The sequence below is a fragment of the Melanotaenia boesemani genome, chromosome 9, assembly GCF_017639745.1.
Source record: "Melanotaenia boesemani isolate fMelBoe1 chromosome 9, fMelBoe1.pri, whole genome shotgun sequence".
In the NCBI taxonomy this organism is placed as follows: Eukaryota; Metazoa; Chordata; class Actinopteri; order Atheriniformes; family Melanotaeniidae; genus Melanotaenia; species Melanotaenia boesemani.
Genome location: NC_055690.1, coordinates 25,451,240 through 25,475,827, shown reverse-complemented (window position 1 = coordinate 25,475,827; position 24,588 = coordinate 25,451,240). Strand labels below are relative to the sequence as shown.

General features: G+C 37.4%; 1 protein-coding gene across 3 annotated transcripts in view; it reads right to left on the bottom strand.

Annotated features, from left to right (window-relative positions):
- Positions 1-24,305, bottom strand: part of LOC121646530 (SPHK1 interactor, AKAP domain containing) — a 34,162-nt gene extending 9,857 nt beyond the window's left edge. For 2 of the 3 annotated variants that reach the window (XM_041995567.1, XM_041995568.1), the window contains exons 1-6: positions 23,986-24,304; positions 21,811-21,913; positions 20,502-20,612; positions 6,615-6,674; positions 6,063-6,203; positions 537-801 (exon numbers count right to left, since the gene is read on the bottom strand). In XM_041995567.1, coding sequence (XP_041851501.1) covers positions 537-801; positions 6,063-6,203; positions 6,615-6,674; positions 20,502-20,612; positions 21,811-21,913; positions 23,986-24,020 — 715 coding nt within the window. In that variant the 5' untranslated portion in view covers positions 24,021-24,304. Of the gene's footprint in view, positions 1-536; positions 802-6,062; positions 6,204-6,614; positions 6,675-20,501; positions 20,613-21,810; positions 21,914-23,985 lie in introns of all 3 variants that reach the window. The other variant, XM_041995566.1, reaches the window with a different exon arrangement.
- Positions 24,306-24,588: the final 283 nt, after the last annotated feature.

The following is a 24,588-nucleotide window of genomic DNA, read 5'->3' as shown; positions in this document are numbered from 1 at the left end:
TCTGTGCAAATACATAAAGTACACCCTCCACCACTGTAGTAGTGGCATTTCTGTGCATGTCAGAGCAGAAGAGAATTGTCTTATCTGTGTATTAATTCCAAGAACACATACTTTTACTTCATATTTTCTAACATGTGACCTTTATCAGCTGGTGGGAGTGTGTGCATGTCAGGGCACAGCACCACATATACAGAAAACAGATGAGAAATTACATGTTGTTGTGTAAATAAGCTAAATAACATCAGTCTGTCTATAAGTAAAAAAATGTAATTAATTCATTAAGATTAAGGCCTGCTGAAAAGTTATATTAATGCTCAGCATCCAAAAACATGCAGAAAATGTCAAGTTAAAAAAATAACAATTGACAGCATAACCTTTGATTAATCCTGATAAACTATTATAAACAGTAAACTTGCATTTAGATAACTGAATCTAAATACACATGGTAAATAACAACAATGTAATAACTGCAAAATGTGCTTAAAGGTAAATTTTAAATTAATAACTGAAAATTCAACCTCTGTACTGAAGCTCACCATTTCTTAAGCCATCGTTCTCACTCTCTTGTCCGAGGTGCTCTGAGGCAGTCTGGAAGTCGTCTTCTATGGACGAGATGGAACGGTTGGTGTCATCATCAAGCCGCTGTCCATTTGCCCGACCCTGCTGAAACTGTCGCTCTTTTCCCCACTGCATACCCATCAGGAACTTGTTGATCTCACGGATGATGGTGGCAGGTGGTGTGGAGCGCCTCTTCCCTGAACACTGAAGCAGGCACACACCTGTACTTCGCTGCTGCCCGCCCTGAATAGAACATTTACACATATTTATTAATGCTGTATACACAGAAAGGCTTGCAGGTATGGACACACAATTCTACACATAAGCATATATAAATGTGTATGTTTCTATTACTCCTGATTATACTGTACATAAAACTTAATAGTATGTGCTCTTTAGGGTTTGTATTCTAACTTTTTTCTTTTTTTTAACATTAATATATTAAATGAGCTCAATAGGAACAAAAATTTGAAGAGAGAAAGCAATATTGATTTAGTGTGTCTCCATTTGTCACGATTTGTTAAATTATGAGATTTTGCTGAAATTAATTGTTAAAATTGTATCATTAAGTCATCCATTGTTTTGTACCTGAGGTGCATTTCTAAGAATAATAAAGGTGCCACAAAACAAATAACCGAGGAAATAAATGTGTAGAGTGGAAGTCAATCCCTGTATCATTCGTTCTTTCTATTTTCAATTGTCAATCAAAAATCAAAAAATGAAAACATGACGGATTATTTTGTTATTCGTTTTTAAATCTAACACAAAAAACAAAAAATTGCATGGTTTTTCATTTTTAAAATTCAGACTCGGATCAAAAATACGAAATGAAAAACCGGGCCACAGGACCTAATTTGATTTTAAAATTTAATTTGTCGCGTTTACGTGCTTTGAAATTTACGTTAGCAAGCATTGCCAGACAAATCAATCTATGGATCAGCCTAATCAGGTAATGAAGCGTGTTACTCTAAAGGAGGAGGACATGACTACCGAAAAAATATGCAGGATTTTCCAGGTATATATGTTCACAAAAAAACTTTTCTGTGAAATTGTACTCTAGTTTTAACCACAAAACGTAACCTAGCATACATTTAGCATGAACCTCTCACTCTACTTTTTCAAAGGCACAAAACTCCAGCATCTACATCACCGATGATAACAATATGGCCATATTCCCTGGAAATCAGGGTCAATTCAGAACTGTTGACCTTACAGTAAGGGGACATTATGAAGTGCATGGAGAGAGTGACGGTGTGGGGGAGCAAGCCAGTGTGTCTGGACCATTCCCTACCCACTTCTCCTTCTGCCGACCAGCAAGTGCTGCGGTCTCAGGTCATAGCTCAGCTTCAACTGCAAGGCCCTCTCCAGGGCCTTCAAAGGTGAACAAATACTTTAATACATCATATAGGCACATCAGGCTAATATGTCTGTCTGTCTGTCACAAATGCTGTGAGTTTAATATGTTCTGGCTGTATTACAAGAACGGATTTCAAAATTATTTTTGTCTTCAGGACCATCTTCATTGCTGATCTTGTGGATGGCAGATTGGAAACAAGCAAAACCCTGACAGTTTGATTCTCAGAATTTGAGGCTAACGTCATGGGAATCGCAAGTAAGGTAAATGATGCCCTAGAACAAGAGGACTCTTCATCCTTACCGATGGCCAGGGAAACCAGATCTTGGAGACAGAGGGAACCAGAGGTGAATTAATAAATAATAATGGATATTTATAACCCCCTGGTTTTAACAAAACTGCACCCTTTTCTGAAAAATTGTATACTATGTGCACTTCTAAATAAACTATTTTCTTCTCAGGATCAGTGTTTTGGAAGCAAAATGCAAGGATGGTTTTGTGCTGTGAAGGAAAGACATTTGCAGCAGTTACAAGGAAGCAAAAAGAGGAGACGGAGGTATGTTAACTTGATTAGCATTTTTTATGTCAGTCATCATAATGGTATATTTGTATGGATATTTTCTTCAATCAGAAAGTGAAGAGGACTGTCTTTGTGAGAATTTTTACCAATATAGGTCATTGAAGTCTCTGGAAAAAGGGTTAAATAAAACAGTTAACAAAATGCAACTTTATTTGCCAAATTATTAACTTAGGACCATGGCAGCTATGTAACATATTAATAACTACATCCAGGTTTTTCAGTATGTAAGAAACAGACCATGCTCTGCTTATTCAGTTACTCAAGAACACCAAAATTTGTGAGAAAGTACAACTTAAGCAGTTTTTTTTCAGACATATCTTGCTGTCACATTCATTAGGCAGATTAAAGCATCTTGGAAAGGAGGATCGTTGTTGTTTACTACATGATTAAAGAGAAGAGAGAAGTCAGGGTAGTTCTCTGCAAAGCTCTGTTCTGCATGGCATCTCCCCTCTTCAGATGAAAATGGATCAGCTCCAAAAGTTGACTCCCAAGTCTGTGAGGATCCCAAGTCTTGCTCATACAAGTTTGCCACAACAGAAGCACATGGCAGCAGCTCCTCTGAGACTTTAGCTGGGCAGCCACCTGCTGCCAATTCATTAGGTATTCCACAACCTAAGACATGGAACCAAAGCAGTACAGTACTGGTTAGGTTGGATGGATTGGGAAAATAAAAGAAAAGAAAATCAATATTTCTTAAGTGTCGATAATCAGTTAAACATACCTGGAATCTTGTGTGCATTCCATGAACTCACCACTCTGCCAAGTCCAATTTGACATGTCAGATTTGAGATGCAGAATCTTGTGAGGTTGTCCTCCATGTTCACAACCTTTTGGTCAAGCAGCTGCACCAGTGCCCGTTTCAGTGGATAGTTCACACGATTGTTCACCTCTCCACTCGAAGGTTCTGTTGATCAAAAGTTTAAATGATGTTTTTAGGTGAGAGGAAATAAAAATATAAAATGTAACAATAAATTATTGTTATTTTTTTTTATCATCTTCATATTCTAAGTATGTGCCACACATAAAAGGAGTTTGCCTCCATTTTTATATTACTTTTGAAGTAACACTACCTAAAAACATAGACAGTAAGGCTAACAAATCATGTCAAGTGATAGATGAGATTATACAAAAAGTATGTAGAAAAAAGTATGAACACATAAAACCACCAAACAAAAACATGAAAAGTAAAAAGTAGAAGTCAGCTGCTAAGCTGTAATCTAAACAAATAGTGTGATGTAAATAAATACTGAATGGATGTACATTGGTGATTATGTACAGTGTATACAGTTCATGTCTACAATCTGCATCAATTAAGTGGGAAAGATGTATGAGATAAGAAACTTTATTGTCTGGCACAAGTGAAAGGAATTAATCTTTGACAGGGTTGTATAAAACACACTAAAAACAAATGTTAGAAACAACATTTAGGTGCAACCATCCTAAAAAGGGGGGAGCAGGGTCTCTGTTAAAAGCAGCAACTGTTCATGTTTTACTGTTCAGGCTGGTTATTGCACAGAGGATGAAGGAGTTTTTGTAGATGTTTTTCCAGGCCAGACACTGAATGAAGCACCATTCATTCACATTATCTTTTACACAGCCCTCACCCTTGTTGATGTGGTTTGGAGGTATGGTGGCCTGCTGACATTGTGTCCACTTGCCATGGTTCACGACTGCAGATCTGGAATAAAATATTTACATGACTGCACTGAATGTAACTAATTCAATGAGAGTAAATATTTAATAGATAATGCAGAAAAGTTACAACAATGATAGTTGTTGTAAAATGGTAGTTGTGAAAATATTCACCTGTATACATCCTCATAAATCACAAGGTTGTTTTTCACTGGCATGGTCAAATGTCCTACAATTTTGCTGATGTAGCCATCAAAAGCCAAAACATGAGTAACACCAAACATCCCAAGCTTTTCATTTTTGGTCTGAATGAAGTTTATGACCCATATATTCAGCATGGTAGGGAGTTGGATTTAAATTTTACTGGGGAAAAAAGAAATAACTGACACAATAACAATTTCAGGAATAATGCTGTCGGTCCGTTTTGTCAGCTGTTAATTTAGTCCCACACGTGAGAGGTATCCACGCGGTTATCATATTTCTGCTTAATTTGCACTTTTTGAAGCAAAAGCATCACCTGATGCCGGAAATCATGGTATGGCTGGTGGAGCTCTCTTAGGGTTCTTCCAACCCGACATTCTCCCGCATGCAGCCCCAGTGTTGACAGATAGTCGGTCATGAACTTCCGGCCATATGATGGTCCGTCTGTCACGAGATTACAAATTTACTGTTAGTGTTTGCTATATACAATATATTTGCAATACAGTGTGGAAATCTGAATGAAAACTCACCTCATATATAGACTGAACTAAAGCGCTCTCCAGCTCCGCGTCTAACATGTTTTTTTCTTCTCAGATCATGCCGAGCACAGAATCTTCTTACTCTCATTTTCAAGCATTGCAGGATACCCATCTGCTGCAACGTGCGGGAAATTTCGGCGTGTGTCAAGCCGTGGTTGAACAAATCCTTGATCAAGGCAGTATGTGGTTCCAGTGTTGCCATGGTAGCCTACATTACCCAACCAAACTGTCGCGCGCAAAGCCATTTCCGGTTCACGTCAACCGACAAATTAAATATTAAAATCAAATCCAGTCCTGTGGCCCGAGTCTAAAATTTAAAAATTAAAAACCATGCAATTTTTCGTTTTTTGTGTTAGATTTAAAAACGAAAAACAAAATAATTCGTCATGTTTTCATTTTTTTACTTTTGATTGACAATTGAAAATAGAAAGAACGAATGATACTCGGATTGAAGACAAATGGAAGAACAGTGAGTGATTACCATTAACGACAAATAAAACAAACACCTTTTCATTTAAAAGTCATAAGAAACTATTCAGGTAAATAGTTGTGAGTAAAGATTTGGTCATTATTTTTTATCGTGTTTATTTATAGCGTCATATGTTTTCTGAAACAGATTTTGATTTGTAGGTACAGTGAAATAACCAGTAGATGACATTTCTTACAACAATGAAAGTCCTAAAGATTAAGCAAATGTTTCAAGCTCAAATCTGATTAGCTAAGAATACTGGAGCCTGATTGGCTCAGGGTAAAATCTAGTACAAATTATGTGACAAATTAAGAATATAAAGAGCGCTCTGTATATATATATATATATATATATATGTATATATATATATATATAATGCACACACTTTTCTACCTTTTATCTATCACTGTCCCACTTCACAATGTAGTATCATATACCTATATTTAGACCAAGCAGTATTGATCATAGATGAGTCTAATTTAAGATGAAAGAAAATCTAATCAACATCCACTGTTAGCTGGATTGTTGTGTGCTACGGAAGAGGAAGCAACTATGCTGAGGGGATACAAGCAGAATTACTACCTATTTTCAAAAGTGGAAAAGAATCACATCTAATCACACTAAATAATTGCTCAGCAAAGCAGCTTCAGATCTCTACTTCACAGCCCAGGCCAGTTTTTTCAAAGCATGGAAATACTTGCAAGGATTTGTAGATCACTGCAAACTCACCTGCAGGGGGTTGTGTGGGAGTGTTGGGCAAGTTTCTGACGCTTCCAAGCCACCGAGCAGCAGGATCTCATTTTCTTTCGGTTGGTGGACAGTCAGTAATTCAACGAGCTTTGGCAGGTCTGGAGACACTGATGCCAATTTCTGCAAGATACACGCTGAGCTCAGAGACAATGCTAGATGATGACAAAGGAAGTCTTTTTTTCTTATAAAATTTCAAAACTGAACACAATGCATTCTCTGTGGTTCCAAGTCAGAGACATAATTATGAATTCCCTCCCAAGAGAAGTCATGAACCATCTGGAACAATTATTGATCGCCCACCACTGTCACCAGCAGCTGCAAAAGGCTGTGAAATCTGCTTATCATCTAAACAAATCAGCACTCTAATTCTAGGTTAATGATCTTGAATCCATGGCAACCGAGGTGACGTGTGTTTGAAATGTGAAATACAATGAAGAGAGTTCCTGAGAGATGAGAAGTGGGCAGGAAAGAAAAGGGAGCAGGAGAAATTAGGGGTGGGAACTAATGTGTGTGGACGAGGAATCCACTCACCTTGATGCTTTTGTCATCACGACAATCTGCTTTCTGTGGGTCCAGATTTACAAAACAGATCTATGAAAAGAAAGATAAAACGGCATAAAAGTAAAAGTGTGGCAGGTAACATTTTATGGTTTCAGCTAACTTCAAGTGTAGTACATGTGCTTCCAGGTGTCATATGTAATGGTAAATGCAACAATGCTACTTTTCTCTGTCCCAGATCCTTCCAGCCTGACAAAACGAACGCTTCCCCCTGAGAAACTTAAACATACAGCAGCTGTCTGTTGTGTCTGAATAACCACAATATCTCTCATTGGCAGACGCCTTTTTAAGAACTAGACCTGTATCTGCTTCTTCGTGATGATTCTGCCTTCCTTTCCTCCTGCCCTCCTGCCTCACATGTCTTTGCCTCAGGCTGCAGGTTTAATGGTCTGTGATGGAGTCCTCATGTCAGTACTGGGAGTCGGGGACTGTCTTACAGCTGCTGTTTGGTTCAACACAAAGCCTCTGATGTAAGGTGGCATAACCCAGCTAGTCCTGTGCAACTAATAAATAATCACATGTAAAAAAGTATTTGAGAAGCAGATGGGGGTGATTTGAGCAGCTAAATTCGGCATATATATGCAAGGTACTCTGATGCGCTTTGCTGAAAAGTGATATTTGTGTCACTGTCACCAGCATATACATTTCTAACTGTTTGGTAGTCATCACTGATCATCCCCGAGTCATACTGTGAGTGACTGAGGCAGTCTCACTCTTTCAAATGCAAAACATGCACAGGTGGGACTCAGCTGTTTCTTTTTTACATAAAAAAACACCTCCATCTTCACTCTCTACACCTGCAAATTATATATAGCTTAGTTAAAAAAAAAAAGAGAGAAGAAAATATTAACATATCACTGAAGAGCTTTAGATTAATCCTGACGGGCCTTTAAAGAGCACTTCTGAGAAATATATTTTCAGGATTGTCTTTTTTTTTTTTCTTTTATCTGTTGATTTAAACTAGAAATATTCCCAGAAAGTCATGTCAGAAATCCAAAGAAAGATCCAGCATTAAGGTCTATGTACTGTAGATTCTTAACTGTTTTTCTTTTAAATCCTGTCATGTTGTCTGTTTCTAGCTGCAGTTTTAAAACTGTCACCATAATAAAGAGGTCAGAATAAGAATACTTTATTAGTCCCGCAGGAAATGGTGTAAATGTTACACTACAGGTCAATGTAGTGATGAATATCTATCTTGATATAAGAGTTTCATTTGCCATCACGTTACACATTTTCCTTCCAAATAAAAGAGTCAGGCTTTCTACATTTAAGGCAAAGCTAAAATTAAAAAAGGGCAAGAGAAGATGTTTAGAAAGTCACATCGGATGAGTCAGCGTCCAGAAAAATGCAATCCCCCCTCCTCTGCCTCGCCTCGCCTTTTCTCAAGCTATATATAATATTTAGCAAACTATCAAGGCTAAGAAGATGACTAATCCTGCTTGAAAACAGTTGCTTAATAATAAAAACACAAAATCACTAATGATATGATATTTGGAAAGGTTTTTCAGTCTGACTGATGAAGTTGTGATTTCATTTCTGCCCTGTGCTCTTTATAGAGTTCATGTGTCACATATCGCTTTTATCTGAATATCCCCTTTGTTACCTCCTACTCACAATAATAACTGCAATCTACTCACCAAGCAGTAAAAATAGTTTGCTCATTTGCTGTCTATTGCTCATGCCAGCTTACTGAGTGTGATGAGGACCTTTTTGTCAGAATAGACTCTAAATGTCAACAATATACACTAAGGACCTGAGATTAATTCACACCATTTACTGAAAACAAAGTCTATGGCCCATTATTACCACCTGCTGACCCTGTTCTGATTGGAAAAAGAAAAGAATTTGTAGGACACATGGTACTCTTTCACCTTATTCAGCATGTTCATGGCTGCAGATACAAGTAAGTCAAAAAGTCAATTTGGCTATATGACAATTTGTCATTTAATTCCCAACATATGACGAGGTTTGCTTAGGAGCATCTCAGTATTATTTACATGTGATGATTTTGGAACATATGCAATGAAAAGCAGAGGCAACACCTTCTCCTATCTGCCAACACATTGCCTGCTCACAAAACCTGGGCAAAGGGAAGCGAGTGATCCCTCTAACCTTGAAAGGGGTTGAAACAGTTTAACCCCATCAGACGGTGAGAGCCAAGAGGCAGCTGTTCTAAATTTGGGAAGCAGAATACCATTTAGCCATCTGGTGGTGACACAAGCCTGGGGACATGGTCTGATTCCATCAGGTTTTTACAGACATATTATACGATACACACACATACGTCAGCCGGCGTCTGAAAGACTGGTGGAAAGAAAAAGAAGACAGGAAACGGAGAACAGAGATGATCAAACTGACCAAGGCTATAAAGTTAAAAAAATAAATTACTTTGATTGTCTGTTATAGTGGCAAATTATCTTTTAAATTACAGTGGAATGTGCAACCTGTATGAATTTAAAATACATTTTTTTAAACACATAAACTATGGGATTGTAGTGGCATGAAAAGTTTCTGTAAATAGCTTTCCCATATAAACAGGTTCATGGTTTTAAAAACCACTGGCCCCACTGAAGGTAAAACAATATTGTCCTTTTGTCCTATAGAGGAATATTTATAAGAACATAGCTGGTGGGTTACCTGACTGGTAAAATGGCAATTGGGAAAAAGATGATAATTTCCAAAAGGCTTAAAGCTAAACAGGAGATATTTAATAAATTGTTTCAGTCTCAAAATGTCAATAAATAGATACATGCATTAATAAATATACACAGAGCCCAAGGACAAGGTGTTCAGTGTTTAGCGCTGCCACCTTACAGAAAGAAGGTTTAAAATTATTTTTACATTTAATTTCACTTTATTTATTAGGGACCATGTACAATTTCAAACATAAATTTTTCCTTTTGATGCACTGTACTAGAGTTATCCTTCGGCTAATTTATATTTGCAGTACCCTGGCAGGGCACCCCGTCCCCTCACCCACCCACACACACACACACACACAAACTTAGTCAACACTATTTAAACTGATTTAAATCAGCGGTTACAGATTTGAGTGGTTTTCAAAAACATTTTCAGTTGAGATTGGTTCGGTTTTTGAAGCTGCAGCTCTTTATATCATCTCTTAGTGCATTCCACTGTGCAGTGGTTTGGAACGAAAAGGCAGATTGCCCAAAAGTTGTGTGGCAGAAAGGTACATTACAGTTAAATAAATAGAAAATATTCTGGTGGATCTTAGAGAACGAGCAGGCTGATAGCAGACAAAATCCAGCGGACATGCAAGTGCCAGACTATTTAGGATTTTATATACTAGACTCAAATGAAAAAAAATACTCCAGCTCAATTGGCCACGTTTCTCTAGAATTTTCAATGATATTAATGGAATTTTTTTAAAATCAAGGATTTTGATAGCTTGTTGTAGCTGATAACAGATTTACTGGCCTGACCCCAACAGGTGATACAGTGTGAGATAAATGAAAAAATTAAATGTATTTGTCTTCATGTGAGGAGTTTGCATGTTCTCCATGTGTCTCTGCATACTCTACAAAAAAGTATGTTAGTTATCTGGTGATGCTTCACAGATCATGGACATGAGTCTTTGCATGGATGGTTGTCTGGGAGTTTGTTTTTTAGGTACATTTCCACCACTTTTGGTAAATAACATTTCTTGATCACACTACATGAGGTAACATCTATTCTGAAACATTTTTGCCATCTTTTTGTAGCCTTCTACTACTTTATGAATTTAATATTTTAACTTCCCTTTAAGGAAAAGGTAGCTGCATGTAAGTTCTTGAAGTTAATACTGCCACAGCTGTAGAAGGTCAGGAAATTCCTTGGTTTGCTGTCAATCATTTCAAGCTGTTAATGATAACATGTACAGCCTCATATGTTATTGCAGAGATCCAGGTGACTTTTGCTTCCATAAGTACTTGACCTCAGTAAATTTACAGCAGCACTCAGCACTGCAACAAATGTGCTGATGGATCACTAAGACCACACTGGGCACAAACCTTAAGCAGCGTTGTAGAAGTAACATTTCTGTTTTACTATGAGCAAAACATAAATGGTGGATATTTTAATGGAAATTTGAGCGGTATCTTGGCGCTGAAGGGGAAACGTGCACAAGGTTATATGATGTACTTTGATGTCTCCTTTTATTGTTGAGGCCATCTTTTGAAAAATAAAAATCAAACTTCAGAGGGAGAAAGAAAAAAAACATAAAAGAAAACATCTTTAAAATTTCAGTGAGTTTTTGGATGAACATTACAGTAATTTAATTATTGGATCTAATGTATTAAATGTTTGTAATTTAATCTAGTATATTTGAATGTAAGGTGAGTCATTTTAAATTTTTTTTTAAACTTTTTCAGTTTTAAATTGCAAAAAAAGCAAATATGTGACTCTTGGCTTGCAGCGATTTTGCACAGTACTATTTCATGGCTGAACTTCTTCTTAACTTTGAAGCCAAACAGCGGTAATAATTGTATGTATGGAGTTACATCACACCCACCAACCTTAGCAGGCTCTGATCAAAACCTTGTGACATGTTTGGAAGGGAAGTGAATGGAACATTAATTGGCTCCTTTATTTTTTTTAATGATGTAATGTGTGACTGATCAAAGGTGATTACTGGATGCAGGTACCACTCCTCTACCTTGTTATAAACAGTTGCAGATAATCCATAATTGGGTTTATTCCTTAGCATGGAGAAATGGTCAGCTTCTTTTTCTTTGCTCTGGATTTTTTTTTTATTTTCTACTTAGTCTTCAACTGTATTTACGTAGACATATCCCTGCTCATGCTGTAATGGTGCACACATGTAATAAAATGATAATTATATTGCTTCATTCCTTTCTATATTATCATATTGCTGTAGTAATGGTGTAATCTATTTAAGGGCTTTAAATGAGCTTCGGGAATAACAATGTCACCACTGCTGAGTTGGGGTTCACCTAGAGGACTAGCAATCTGTTTCAGCAGTAGTATGCATTATTGGAGATACACTGTGTGCATCCAGTACCCTGACACTGCATTTGCACACAAAGGTTTAATTGTGCTAACTCACTTATGCATTAAATCCTAATTTTCCTTACTATGAGGCTGGAAGATTTCTTTCTTTCTGGTGCACGCAGACAAAAAGAGCTTATACTGAGCCACAATTTCAATACATGCACAAAGTTCAGTACAAAAAGTATAAGATCAGTACAAGAAACCTTTGCAAACATTCAGTTTCCTTTGTCCATCAAAGCTTCATTCCTCCTTAGCGGTTCCCCTTCTCTCCTCACTATGATCCTCCCACACACAGCTGCTGCTCTTGGTCCTTCTGTCACCTTTTTTCATTAAACTGGGGTTTCTTTTAATTTTTTCTTTAGCTTTTTTTCATACATTTTTTTTTTTTTCACTTTTACATGTTTGTCTCTTTTCAAAACCAGCAATAAGATATGGGTACTTGAAAAAGCTGCTGAAACAAACATTTGTAACAAATATTCAGAACACCTCTATTCAGTTACTATACAATACATTCACAGTTTAAACTTCTATCTTATAGCCTTATCTTTGCATTATAGTACTATTATTTTCTGTGGCTGCTATAAATTAATTAACATACTCTCTGAATTTTTACTGGTGTGTAAAATGTCCTTCATGTTTCCATACGTACACCTATATTTCAGTTTGAGGTCACAAAACTTACATACAATATATACACTATCGTTCAAAAGTTTGGGGTCACTTCCCTATTGAATCCCATGGCAAAGTGACCCCAAACTTTTCAACGGTAGTGTAGCCCTAAAATTGTGTGGAAAAATGTTTTTGCTTATCCAAGGCCCTGGCAACTGTAATTAGGATCCAGTTTAAGTTTAATTGAATTTAAATTACGTTTGGGGGGAAAAACTACATCAAGGCTCAGTGACTACCATATTATTTTGGCATGTGACTCACAAGCTACATGGTGTTGTTGGTGTAAAATCCAGACAGGTCTGCTGATCCATAAAAAAACATATTTTTGTTCATTAATTTAAATATGACTTTATAAAACACATTATGTCATGAAGACAATGCCACATGCTGAACACTTCTGTAAAACTCAACTCCTTAAAAAAAAAAGAAAAAAGAAATAGATATGCATACATGATGACCAGATGCCTCTAAACACACACAAGTGCACCCTTACAACCACTGTTTAGCTGTGACTTGCTCAGACTGGGGTCTCAGGGAAAATAGAAAAACCACATAACTGACCACATGAATAATTTGAATGTATCACAGAAAATTTGGGAAAAAGAAAACTTGTGCAGCGATATCGCTGGTGTGCATATGGACACTAACCTTGGGTTGTCAGATATCTACAGCATCGTTTATTAGTCATAACAGACTTTTGACATGTTAATATGTTCATACAGGGAATTAAAAAGCCTACAGGATTATGATGAAAATGGTGAACAGCAGTTTACATACAGCTGCTGGGCAGTTTCTGTCTTTGAAGAGCAAATGTTAACGTGTTGTTAGCACATTCCAGTATGTGCCAACATGTGATGTGATCACAGTGTTTTAATTCAAAGTGTTACTTGCACAAGATTTATTGTCTTTTTCATCAGCTGAATGTGTTAATGAAAAAGTACCTTTGTTTAGACATTTTTTTCTTTAAATTTGACATTTTATTCAACTGTGTGAATATTAGGTTGTTACTAAGTTTGGGGCAAATATTTACTTTGTTAATAGTTAAATATCAAATTAATGGTGATTTTCTTTTTAAGGCTTTCCTACTTAGTTAATTAGAAAGTGGGTTATCAGGCAAGAAAAAGTTAAAAGACCAAGACTGCCAGGGGCCTTAAAAGTTTTACTTTTACTGTGTCGAAAGTACAGTTTGACTATAGTCCAAATAAATGTGGTCCACTAATGAGTGTAGCAGCAGTTGTGTGTTTAACATCCATTCATGTTATAATCTCCACTCATACTCAAGGGTCTTTAATGCAAAATTCAATCTATATCCATCCGTTCTTTGTATCTTTTGTAATAAATTTGTATTAGTTCATACATACAATGACAAATTTAAACAATAATTAAAATAATTAGGTTAAAAATTTTTAAAGAAAACATTGATATTGGGTAAATTAGATATTTCAGTTTTGTTGGTTTCTCGTTTTATTTTCCTTTTAGATTAATTCCGGTCAACTGGAGGAACAAACGAACGAACGAGCGAACAAACGAATGACATCTATGGGCATAAAAACATATGTCCTATTTTATATAAAATTAAACTGAAATAAAACTAGAATTTAGCTGAATAAAAATAAACTAATTAAAAATATTCATGTCAAATCTATTGGAAATTAATTAGAGAATAAATAAAGATGCCAATTCATAATGAAAATATATATGTTAATGTCTTTTTTAAAATGTTTTGATTAAATTAGTTTCACATAACTTTGTGTAATCTGTTTATGCATTAAGGAACTTCTGTTCATCCATCTCTGTTTGCACTACAGGCCAATTCTCCATTTTTACTTCTATGGCACTGGTGTCAGAAGGTAGGACTGTATAAAGTTTAAGCTGAAATGAAGAGGTTTGGGTTAGATTCAGGAACAAGAGGGTTTCTTCCTGCTCTGATCCTGCTGTAAGTCAGCGTTCCTGCTGTGACTGATGACATATTTATTCTGTTCTCCCTCTCTTTAGGCTGCGAAGGAACAGGTCAGGGCACAACACACTACCCAAGATGGCAGTGTTTGAATCTGGTGATGAATGGATATCTCACCTCCAGCCAGAGACGACAGTTCGAAGCAGGAAAAGGAGGAAGAGGAGAGACTCTGCAGGCTTGTATTTTAAAACAACTGCTGACATTAAGTTTAATTCCAGACAATGAATGGGCTGTACTTTTCTAGTCATTTGTTGATCCCTCAAAGTACTTTTACACTACATGTTGCATTCACACACACTCATATTGTTTAATGCTTTCGCCTATCACTTAAATATACCAACAGACACATCTGGAGGCAAGGTATATAGCCAGGGGAAGCCTGGGATTGACCCACCGCCTTTCTGGTTGGTCTCCCTCCTGAGTTACAGTCGCCCCAATATTCCACTGATTAACTTTTGTTTCTGCCTTTTATGTGCAGAACCTTTCTGTTGACTGCAAGTCTATTCTTATAAGCTAAAATGGTGCATCAATGCATGGAAACAACAACGCAAATTCAGTACACAGAGATTAGGTAACTATTCCCCATTCAAATAAAACATCATTTCATTTCTTCCCTTTTAAAACACTCAGCATGTCAATCAACCCAGCAGTGAGATAAAATTCAGTGTGACTACACATCATGATGCGTCACTGTGACTCCATGGATTAAAACATGAATGAATGTTCAAAGGGACAACATGATACACACAGAGTTAGGTCATGAAGCAGAAAGGGAGGAACTATAAGCTTTTATCTTTTATTTACAACACAGTTTTTGGCCTTCTACACTTGCTATACTTAGCAATACCTGTTCCTGAATACATAGCTTCTATAAAGCTCAATTTGATAAAGTAATATGGATTTGTCTGTACTTAATCAATACTATCATCAATACTAAATCAAATCAATCAATACTAAACTAAATTGTTAGTTTTCCGTCTATGAAATCAAAACTTTGTGGTTAACTTTGTATATCTAGGTTTAAATGTCATGAAGTACACATCTTTCTTATTAATGACTAATGTTTCAGTTTTCCTGTTTTTTTGTTTTTTTGGTTACTCCTTCTATTCTGACAGCATCAGTGATCATAACTGTGCCCATTTCTAAATCCCACCTTTATTCTACCTTCCTATAAAATCTAGACCAAGCAGAAGAAATTATCTCTCAGTATCTTCTATCACATGCTCCCATTCGCTGCGTAAACTACTGAAAGGCAGGACGGCAAACTGGGAGTCAAAAGAGCAATTTCTCATGTCAATGTCCAAGAATGATGCTGGAGGGGGATAGGCCATCTGTTCGCAGTCACATTAAAGTTCCAGTTTCTTCATAAAATCAGACACAGCAATGGAAACAAATGACCACTGTGCAATGGATCTAAACTGTGAGGAAGAAGCTGATTGTTTTCTACAAAGAAATATAGCCAAGATATAACTGTCTGAATAATGGTGTTGGAAACCGGGATGCTGCAATTAGTGTCTGCTTATTAACTGGCCAATTATCTAACGCATGTAGGGGGGTTGTAGGTGATGGAAAGATCATTGGCCTTATATAAATAGTCTTTAGCTGCTAAAACACATCTTGTGTGTCTCTATGCTCTTAAAGAAAATCTGAAATTTTTCAGATGACACTCAAATAGTTGAGTCTTGTGTACATTTTGTTCTTGAGAATGCAGGATGCATTTGGGGGTTTTAGCAACACTCAAGTCAGCACACAGCTGCTCACACCTACAAAGTGAAAGATGAGTGTGCCAAAACAGTGTTCTTTGCTAAATTACTGTTATTTCTGTTACCTTGGTAATGATTATCAAACACTCGAGGCATCTTTTAGGGAGCATGGAAAAATGCCAGAACACTTTTGTGAGTTATTGACATTTATATTGTATAAAATGGATCAGCTCAGCTCATGACGCAGAAGAGTTGACATTAAAATATGATTGTAAGGATTTTTTTGGTTATAAAAACTTATAATTGTACTGCTTATTACTTTTTTAACACCATTATTGGCATGGTTATTTTTACATAGACCAAATGGATTTGAAACGGTGAACAACTCTTCCCTGGTAAACAGGTTTGTGTGCAGCAGAATGAATCATTAGTAAATACATAGATGCTTGTGACTGTCATTACTTTTTAAATATTTTTCACTTTGGCATCTTCAGACTCAATGCTGATCAAATGATGCTTAGTCTGAATGGATGAAAGGATTTGTGAAGTGACAGAGTCAAGTTAGCAGTAGAGGTCACAATACTTCATTGCCTCCATGAATACCTATCCAAACTAAAAAACGGATGGAAAATTTGCATATCTCCCAGATGTCAAGTCTCCATCACTGGTGGACACACATGGAGTTGACAAATTTCGTTGACTAGTCGACCTGGGAATGGATGCTAGGTAAAAGCTAAACATTGTTGATGTTGGAGCTTTATAACTGTTTTTATATTCAGCTCCTAAAGAAACATTACCTATGTATAGTTGTCTAGTACTAAAACAAGACTCCTAATTCACATTAAGTTCAGTAAAGCCGTACTTAAGTATGGCACAGCTTCAGTCTACATGCTAACATAACATGCTAACATCGGATGTTAATGATAAAAAGCTGATCGTTAGTAGGAACCCGATCTCACAAAAGGACATGGAGGTACATTAGTTCACTGTCAAGATGTTGTAGCGTCACATTCAAGCCTCAAAATTTCTACAATTTCAAAATTTTCCTTGATTTGTTCATAGAAACGAAGCTTACATCTTCGACTTTATCGCTGTGGCATTTAACGTCTCCACACCTCTCTTTGCAAGTTCAGAGTGTCCAAGCTTCATGTTGATATGAATGATTTCACGCCAATCTTTCAGATTTTGTATATGTTTGACATGCTGATTTGACCATACGTGGTTCTAAATATGATGGTAGGGATACTCCCATGCAAGGTTCAATGAATTTAACTCTTATCTTTCATTAAGTTTGACACTGTTGTCTTTTGTATTGCACTCGGACTCATGATTTGCTTTTCTAATTTCATCTCAGGTGAGAATGGTTACACTTAGAAGTGGAAATGATAATGCACAGATAATGTGCATGGTTAAATGTAGACATTGGATGTAGATGTTCTGTCAGGTCACACAGATTCTGCCCTATATTGGCATCACAAACATGGTTTCTGACACCACTACATTTTGGAGGTGTCGACACACATATCAATTCTAATTTATCTAGTAAGACTGGGCAGCGTAATGTTTATCATGTTTATTCCCCATCAAAGTTAATCATTTTACATAATCATCTCCAAATACAGTAAAAAGCTGAAGCAACTAACTATGAACATGTAAACCAATATAAAAACAAAGTGAACGTGATGATCAAATGAAAGTACTGGATAAAAAACTTGTTCAAGGTTACAACAGCCTATCCAGAGGACATCTTTCAACCAAACATCACACCAATCCATGCAGTGGGTGACATTGCTAGATTAAACCAATGGGTCAAATGAACAGCTGAGTGTCAGTAAAATCCCTTGAGCTAAGCCACAGACAAGACTGGAGATAGGTTTTTATTCTCTTGAGAAATAGATTATCACTGGTTGTTTCTGCCTTTCGTCTTGTATTTCTTAAGGACTTGATTTAATCCACATTTAAGTCCCTTGATCATTTACCCAAACCTGGATCAATAGCTTGAAGTGTTGATTACTGAAGTGGAAACTGTTAGTAGATCCTGCCCTAATCTAAATGTAGTCATGAGAAAACCAAGTTCATTCATGAAAATTGTTGGACTTATGCCATAAACTTGATCCCTTTTGAATCAGCACTCACAAAGAAAGATGTCTAATTTGATTGGCATCACAAAACTTCGCTTTTGCAATTTATTCACATATATCAATATATATTATGTATCCTACAAAAAAAGTCCATCAATCCCAGAATATTTGAGGGTGATTTTGCATGCACGGCTCATTTAAAATCTCTGCACAGAATGTCCACGGCATTCATTTTGGGGCTTTGACATAACCAATTACACTTACACATTGTTTTATGCTTCAGGCAATCATTTTGTTTGTGTGCTGGGGATCATTGTCTTTAAAGGTCTTCTTCCAGTTCAGCTTCAACTTTCTGTCAGATAGCCTCATACTGTCTTTAACATTTTTAATCTAATTAAGAATTTATAGCTGAATTAATAATTGCATGCTGCCTCGTCCACGAGACAGCTCCAAAACATTATATTTCCCAGCTGGCATGAGTTTCTTCTCCGAAAAAATCTCAGTCTCATTCATCTGATGAGAGTATGTTGCTCTAAAAAGTCTCATAATGGCCTTCATGTTCTACACGACAAGGTGTAGTTTTCGTCTAAAGTTATTTTTGGACAGCAAAGGGTTTTTTTAGACATGGTTCCCATGCAGGTTACATTTACACATAAATATGGCACCGACAGGAGAAAGAATTACCTTCAGATTCTGAAACTTTTTTGTGTAAAACTTGAAGACCCCTTTCAATCTTCTCCTGTTCCCTCACACTTTAATAATAATAATAAGAAGAAGAAGAAGAAGAAGAAGAAGGATAATAAATAGATTCTAGATGTCAGAGGTTATCATAATACTGTTTCTATCCCTCTTACTGTAAAATGTGTTAACGTCTGTGTTATTAGAGAGAATTTCTATAATGAAACCCACAGTAAATACTGAATGCCTGGGCTTGATGCGTAGAGAAGTCTTTTTTTTTTTACTACAGGCATTAGAAGGATTAAACAGCCATCACTCCTCTGCAAACATCAATTCTATGCCATGTAGTTTGTGACAGATGCAGATCCTGAATGCAGTTCATGCCCAGCTTGTAATTTAAGATGAATGCGTATTCAAAGATGACACGTCAGATCTGGGTGACAGCAAGGATTAAGCATTTATGTCCTGAAGCTATTAACAGATATATATTTTTTAAAGTCACATTCCCTGCCCAAACAACCAACCCAAACATATTCTGTGGCCAAAACATGTAGTCATCATTTATTTATTATCATAAATTATAATTGCTCCTGTTATGATTCAGCTAAACAGTTGCTTATAACCTGCTCAGTATTTTGCCAATAGCTGTTTCCTGAGACAAAATGTCCCACACATATCCAGTTGATATGTAAAAACTTTTAAGATATATAATAAATAATGCTACAGGCATTAATGAAGTATATCAAATGGTGTGAATCAGTATTCAAAAGAATAACAAACACTATTATTAAACATCATAACTTCATGGATACAGAAAAGTCTGTACCCAAAAACAGTGTCTTTATAAAAAACAAACAAAAAAAAAAACACTAATTGATTACCAGATGTAAAAGAGTCAATATCAGCTTAAAAATCCATCCCACTTTCATAATTTGTTTTGGAAAATCCATTGCAGCATACACTAAACAGATGGCAAATGAAGCCTGAAAATGGTCCATTAAAAGACACTAAAAATGTACCCAGACAGAGACGATAAAGTGGCGTTTTAAACTCCATTTTTAATGACAATATGCAGGCTTCAGTGAGAGCACATCAGCACTAATTCAAGTGTCCAGTGTACAGAAATTTATGAGACCACTTTCAAAGGAAAAACATTGTAAAATACCTATTTAATCTACTGAAGTAATTTTAAATTGTTGTTAAAGTTCTGAAGTGACTACAGTTGTCTCCTGTTCACCAAACAGTTATTTTTTTTAATACTGCTGTTAGTTTGTAAAGCTTAAAATGGTTTACAGCCAAAATAAAATTCCATATCAACACCACCAATTTAATAGGAAACAAATTACAGACATACTTTTAGATATTGTCAAAGAAGGAGTAAAGGAGGGCGTTATCTAACAAATGAACTTCTTTGCAATGTTAGTGCAGTCATTCTGTTGACCATCTGCAATGTCAACATAATGCTCATAGGGTTTGAGGGACATCAAATTTTATGAGCCGAAGCTTTTAGCTAAATAGCAGATAGGAAGCACCAACAACCCGCTATAAAAAGATTTTCACCCTCTCCATCCCTACAAGCCTCTCAGCTGAAGCGGAGAGTTTTTAGATGTCATATCACATCATCGCTGCCTGAAATTTGTTTACTTGCTGTCGTTTAAGGCAACAAACTCACCTCCTGCTGCTTAAAGACTACTAAGAATGACTTGGTCCAGCTTTGCTGCCAAAACAGTTCCTGCTTCGCCACTCGCAGTATTACACTCACCATGGTGCAGGTGCCCTCTGTGTCTTCATCCAGCAGGTCCAGTCTGCATAGTGACTTCTCATTCCTCAGCCAGTACTCTGAGGAATCCAGTACACTGTTACTGCACAGAACCTGCAGCACAAAGACAAACCCTTATCAGCTGCAGTAGCACTAGAAGCACACCACACACAAACATACATGAAGCAGATGACTTCACATGCAAACACCATTTGAATCATTCATTCACTTTCATCTGAATGTCTCTGTGTTTCCCCTTTGGAATGATGGCATCAAGTGACCTTTCTCTGTAAGTCTGCATCAGAGTCTCCAGTACAGGATTAATAATCTGACACCTAACCACACTTAGTGTATAAAATGTGCAACAGTAATGGGAGCAACGCTGCAAACATGTGGTTACCCAGCTGCTTTTGTGCCTTGCCGATATAATTCCACATCACTGACTGTTGACATAGCAAGTTCTTTACAAGAGTGAAATTAAATAGTCCCTTGAGGGGTGTGACCATGTGTAATATCTGGTTGGTGAAAAGAAAAAAAAAAAGCTGCCTTTGTGTTTTTGAACCACAATTCATAGTTTTTACTCCAAAAGTACCAGATAACACACACTTAAGTAAATTTAACCTTATATAATTACTTATTTACTTGGACATGTGACACCTAGTGTATGGCTTATTTAATTGTGTATTTTAAAGACATGCCATGCCCCCTCTGGAACAGACCATCTGTGCAGGCTTTTGGCCAGGTAAACGTGACGTAGGCTCAGCTGATCTCAGTGGGAGTTATGATATTAAAGGCTGCTGGCACCACTCAGCGGAACCTGAAGCCCAATTATAAGAAAGACATCACCTTGTGTCTCTCTAGGACACTCAAGGGGAAAGTAGTTACGATCATAGGTGGTGGGCTAATTAGGAATACACACCAGCCAGCACACTTGTACACTCACTGTGTACAGCCAGGCAGTCACATAAGACTTACGCACACCTTGAAAGGAAATTCAATCTAGCCACCACCTCAGCCCACTGATCTGTACCACTTCCCCTCCTGTCTCTATGGCACTGGGTGATGATAAATCTACTGGGCTGACCTGAGGGCCTAACTATTCCTCTTATTACACAACCCCTGCGTGTCAGTAGCACTCAGGAGGAGGAAATGAATATCCCTTAGACTGCTGGAAACAGCAGTAGCTGGAAAGACAAACGTGACCTAAAGGTGATAAAAAGCAGTGGTTGGCAGATGGTGATGGAGTAGACAGATAGAGGGACACTTATGTAGGAAGACACACATTTGTCCCAAAACAAACACTTGTTTTTACCTTCTTACAGGCGCTGATGGATGAGGCCACAGTGCTCTCTGTGTTGCCGCCCTCCATCTCGACAGACTCTGAGCCTTCAAACATGGCAGATGACTGGAAGTTACTGCAAGGCAAAAGGGCACGGAATTGACTTTGTCAGAGCAAGTTCTCATCAAGTGCTTAACCCTCTCCATTAAAAAAAAAAACTGCTAATCTGTAAGAACTGATTATCTTGGCTCTGACTGGAGCACCCTCACTGATCACAGGTTTCCTAATGCGGTGGAGCTGCAACACTCTTCTACTTCAAATATGAGAATCATGTGCTAAATACGTCATTTTCCCACCTTAAAAAATGAGATAAATGAAACCAGTTTTGAATGCCCCAGTTTGTTCTTTGTAACATGTAGCAAAGTGACATCTCGTGATTTATTGAGGAGCTTCATGTGTTTGTTCATGTCAAGAACCTTTTATCACATATAATTAATGAGAAACCATGTGTGTGATGTCTACTTTCTCCAAGTGAACTGCATGAATACATACATGCTGGACTCTGCATTAAAGCAAACTTAACTGGACGTTGGCATAAATTGCAGCTTTTTGCTGACAGCTGACAGCATCTCTGTTTTTAAAATGATAAAACACACCAATATTACACAATTTCTGTAAGCATGTAGGTATGAATCTAGACTGATATTTGACTGTGCATGGCAGCAGAAGATTCTTAGCTAGAAAATCCAACATGTGACGCTAGGTTGGTACACAAAGCAAAATTACGATGTGCCCAAAAAAAGACACAAAAAATTCCAAACTGAGAGGAAGGCATCATTATCCTCTGTGCATGCTTTCCCTGAGATAAGCCAAACTAAAGCTTATCTGCAATGCCATTAATGAGGATCAATTTGGGAAATGAAGAGGCTGGCCTTGCATTTTTAAATACAAAGAGCTGTAATTTTTATATTTTTTTCCTGGAGTATAATCTCTATATTTAAACGCAAATCGAAAACATGTATTTGCAATTAGAAAGCATGTCTGATGTAAGTGATTGTGCCAGGGTAAGAGGGTGTTTGCTGTAAAGAAACAAAAAAAAAAAAATGAGTGGATATAAGTGGATGTACTTTAAAACGCAGATTTATCTGCTAGGGGCACATCAAAAACACCCGTACGACACCCAAGCGCGCGCGCGTACACATGAAATGGTGATGATTGTATTGTAAATACCCCGGATGATTGCAGAAAACTGGATTAATGCAGTGCAAAACAGAAGAGGGAAAAGCGCTTAGAAATGTCAGTCAAACGACACTTGAATCCATCTTCATGTATTTTTATTGAATATTTTCTCTCTGCCTTCTTTCTTTGCACTTATCAATCTTTTCATCACGACACGCGCCGTGATGATTGACTGGTTGGTGTGGTCTCGTGCCATCGAGGCTTCAGGTACCAGGTGTCGTGCCGAAAAAAGCACCCCTGCCGTGGCTTGACCTGAGCACGTAGTTATCGTCTGATGCGTCTTATTTTTTATATGCCCATGAGTGACTTTTATAACTATCTACGATAACTTTGTGATAACCCCAGCTTCGTGGACGAAGAGGACAGTCATCCACATGGCAACTTTCAGCAGCGGCCTTCTTAAGACAGTGTTTTGGAAAACTGAGAACAACAATCGAAGAAAAGGCAAATATAAGTCACATGGAACGCAGACTCCTTTCATGTTAGCTTCGGTTTACATCTGCTTGCTGGAAAGTCTGAAAATTGGGCATTTATTTGGGAAGCGTGACTGCTGTCATTGCAACACACCTCAGTCATTCAAGCCAGCCAAGCTGACACATTCTGCACAACTCTGACTGTAGTCTGAACAGTTAGAGCTTCACAATGCGCTTCAACACAAACTGAAACGCTCCATAAAATTATAAATCGATACATACATTATGGCGCATCGCATCCCACCCATTCCATCACTCTGCTTTAATAAATAAATTATGTTAATGATAAAACATGCAATACACGAATATCACACAAATCTGATAGACTGTTTATACTTACTGGAAAATGATTAAAGTTTCAATATAGACACAACAAAAACGCAATTAAGTCTGACAATCAAGACATTAAACTGAAAAGCCAGTAGAGACTTGCTTATTTGGTTTAGGAATATGCGCCAATTTGTTTGGAATTTCGGGATGAAAAGCGACGTCTTACCTCGGCGTTTTAAGAAGGCACTTTGCGCCTGCCATTCTTTCAAAAGAAAATACCCAAACTGTCCTCAGCTGGTGTGATTATTTCCTCTGTGTGGGCAAGAGGAAAGGGAGAGCAGCAGCAAAGCGCCTCGACGCGTAATTGTCCACGGGACGCTCTCCAGTCCAGATGCGCATCCCCGTGTGAAAACTAAAGGAATCCCAGACTGACCGTGACTGAAGAAGGGTTGTGATGAGCTGAGTCCCGCGGTCTCAGCAGCAGCTGCGCAGGAACCCTGCATCGATCAAACCTAATGAGCTGCACGACGCAGGCAAGGGCATGAACATGGGCAGTGCGCGCGCAAGTTGACGTACGAGCACGTGCACAAACATGCGCACACATATGAAGTAAGACATGGTAGAAATTTTACATGGCGAGACTTTGCAATTAAACAGTAGGCTACCTTATGTCCATTGAACCGACATGGGGCAAATATGGCATTCAGCTGGAGCTCTGTTTCCCGGAAAATCTCAAAATGTTAAGCCAGTTATCACTTTTTCCTTAGCTCCATCAACATCTGTAAGAAAATACTTGGGTCTGCAAACTGCAAAATGCAGCACTGTGCTG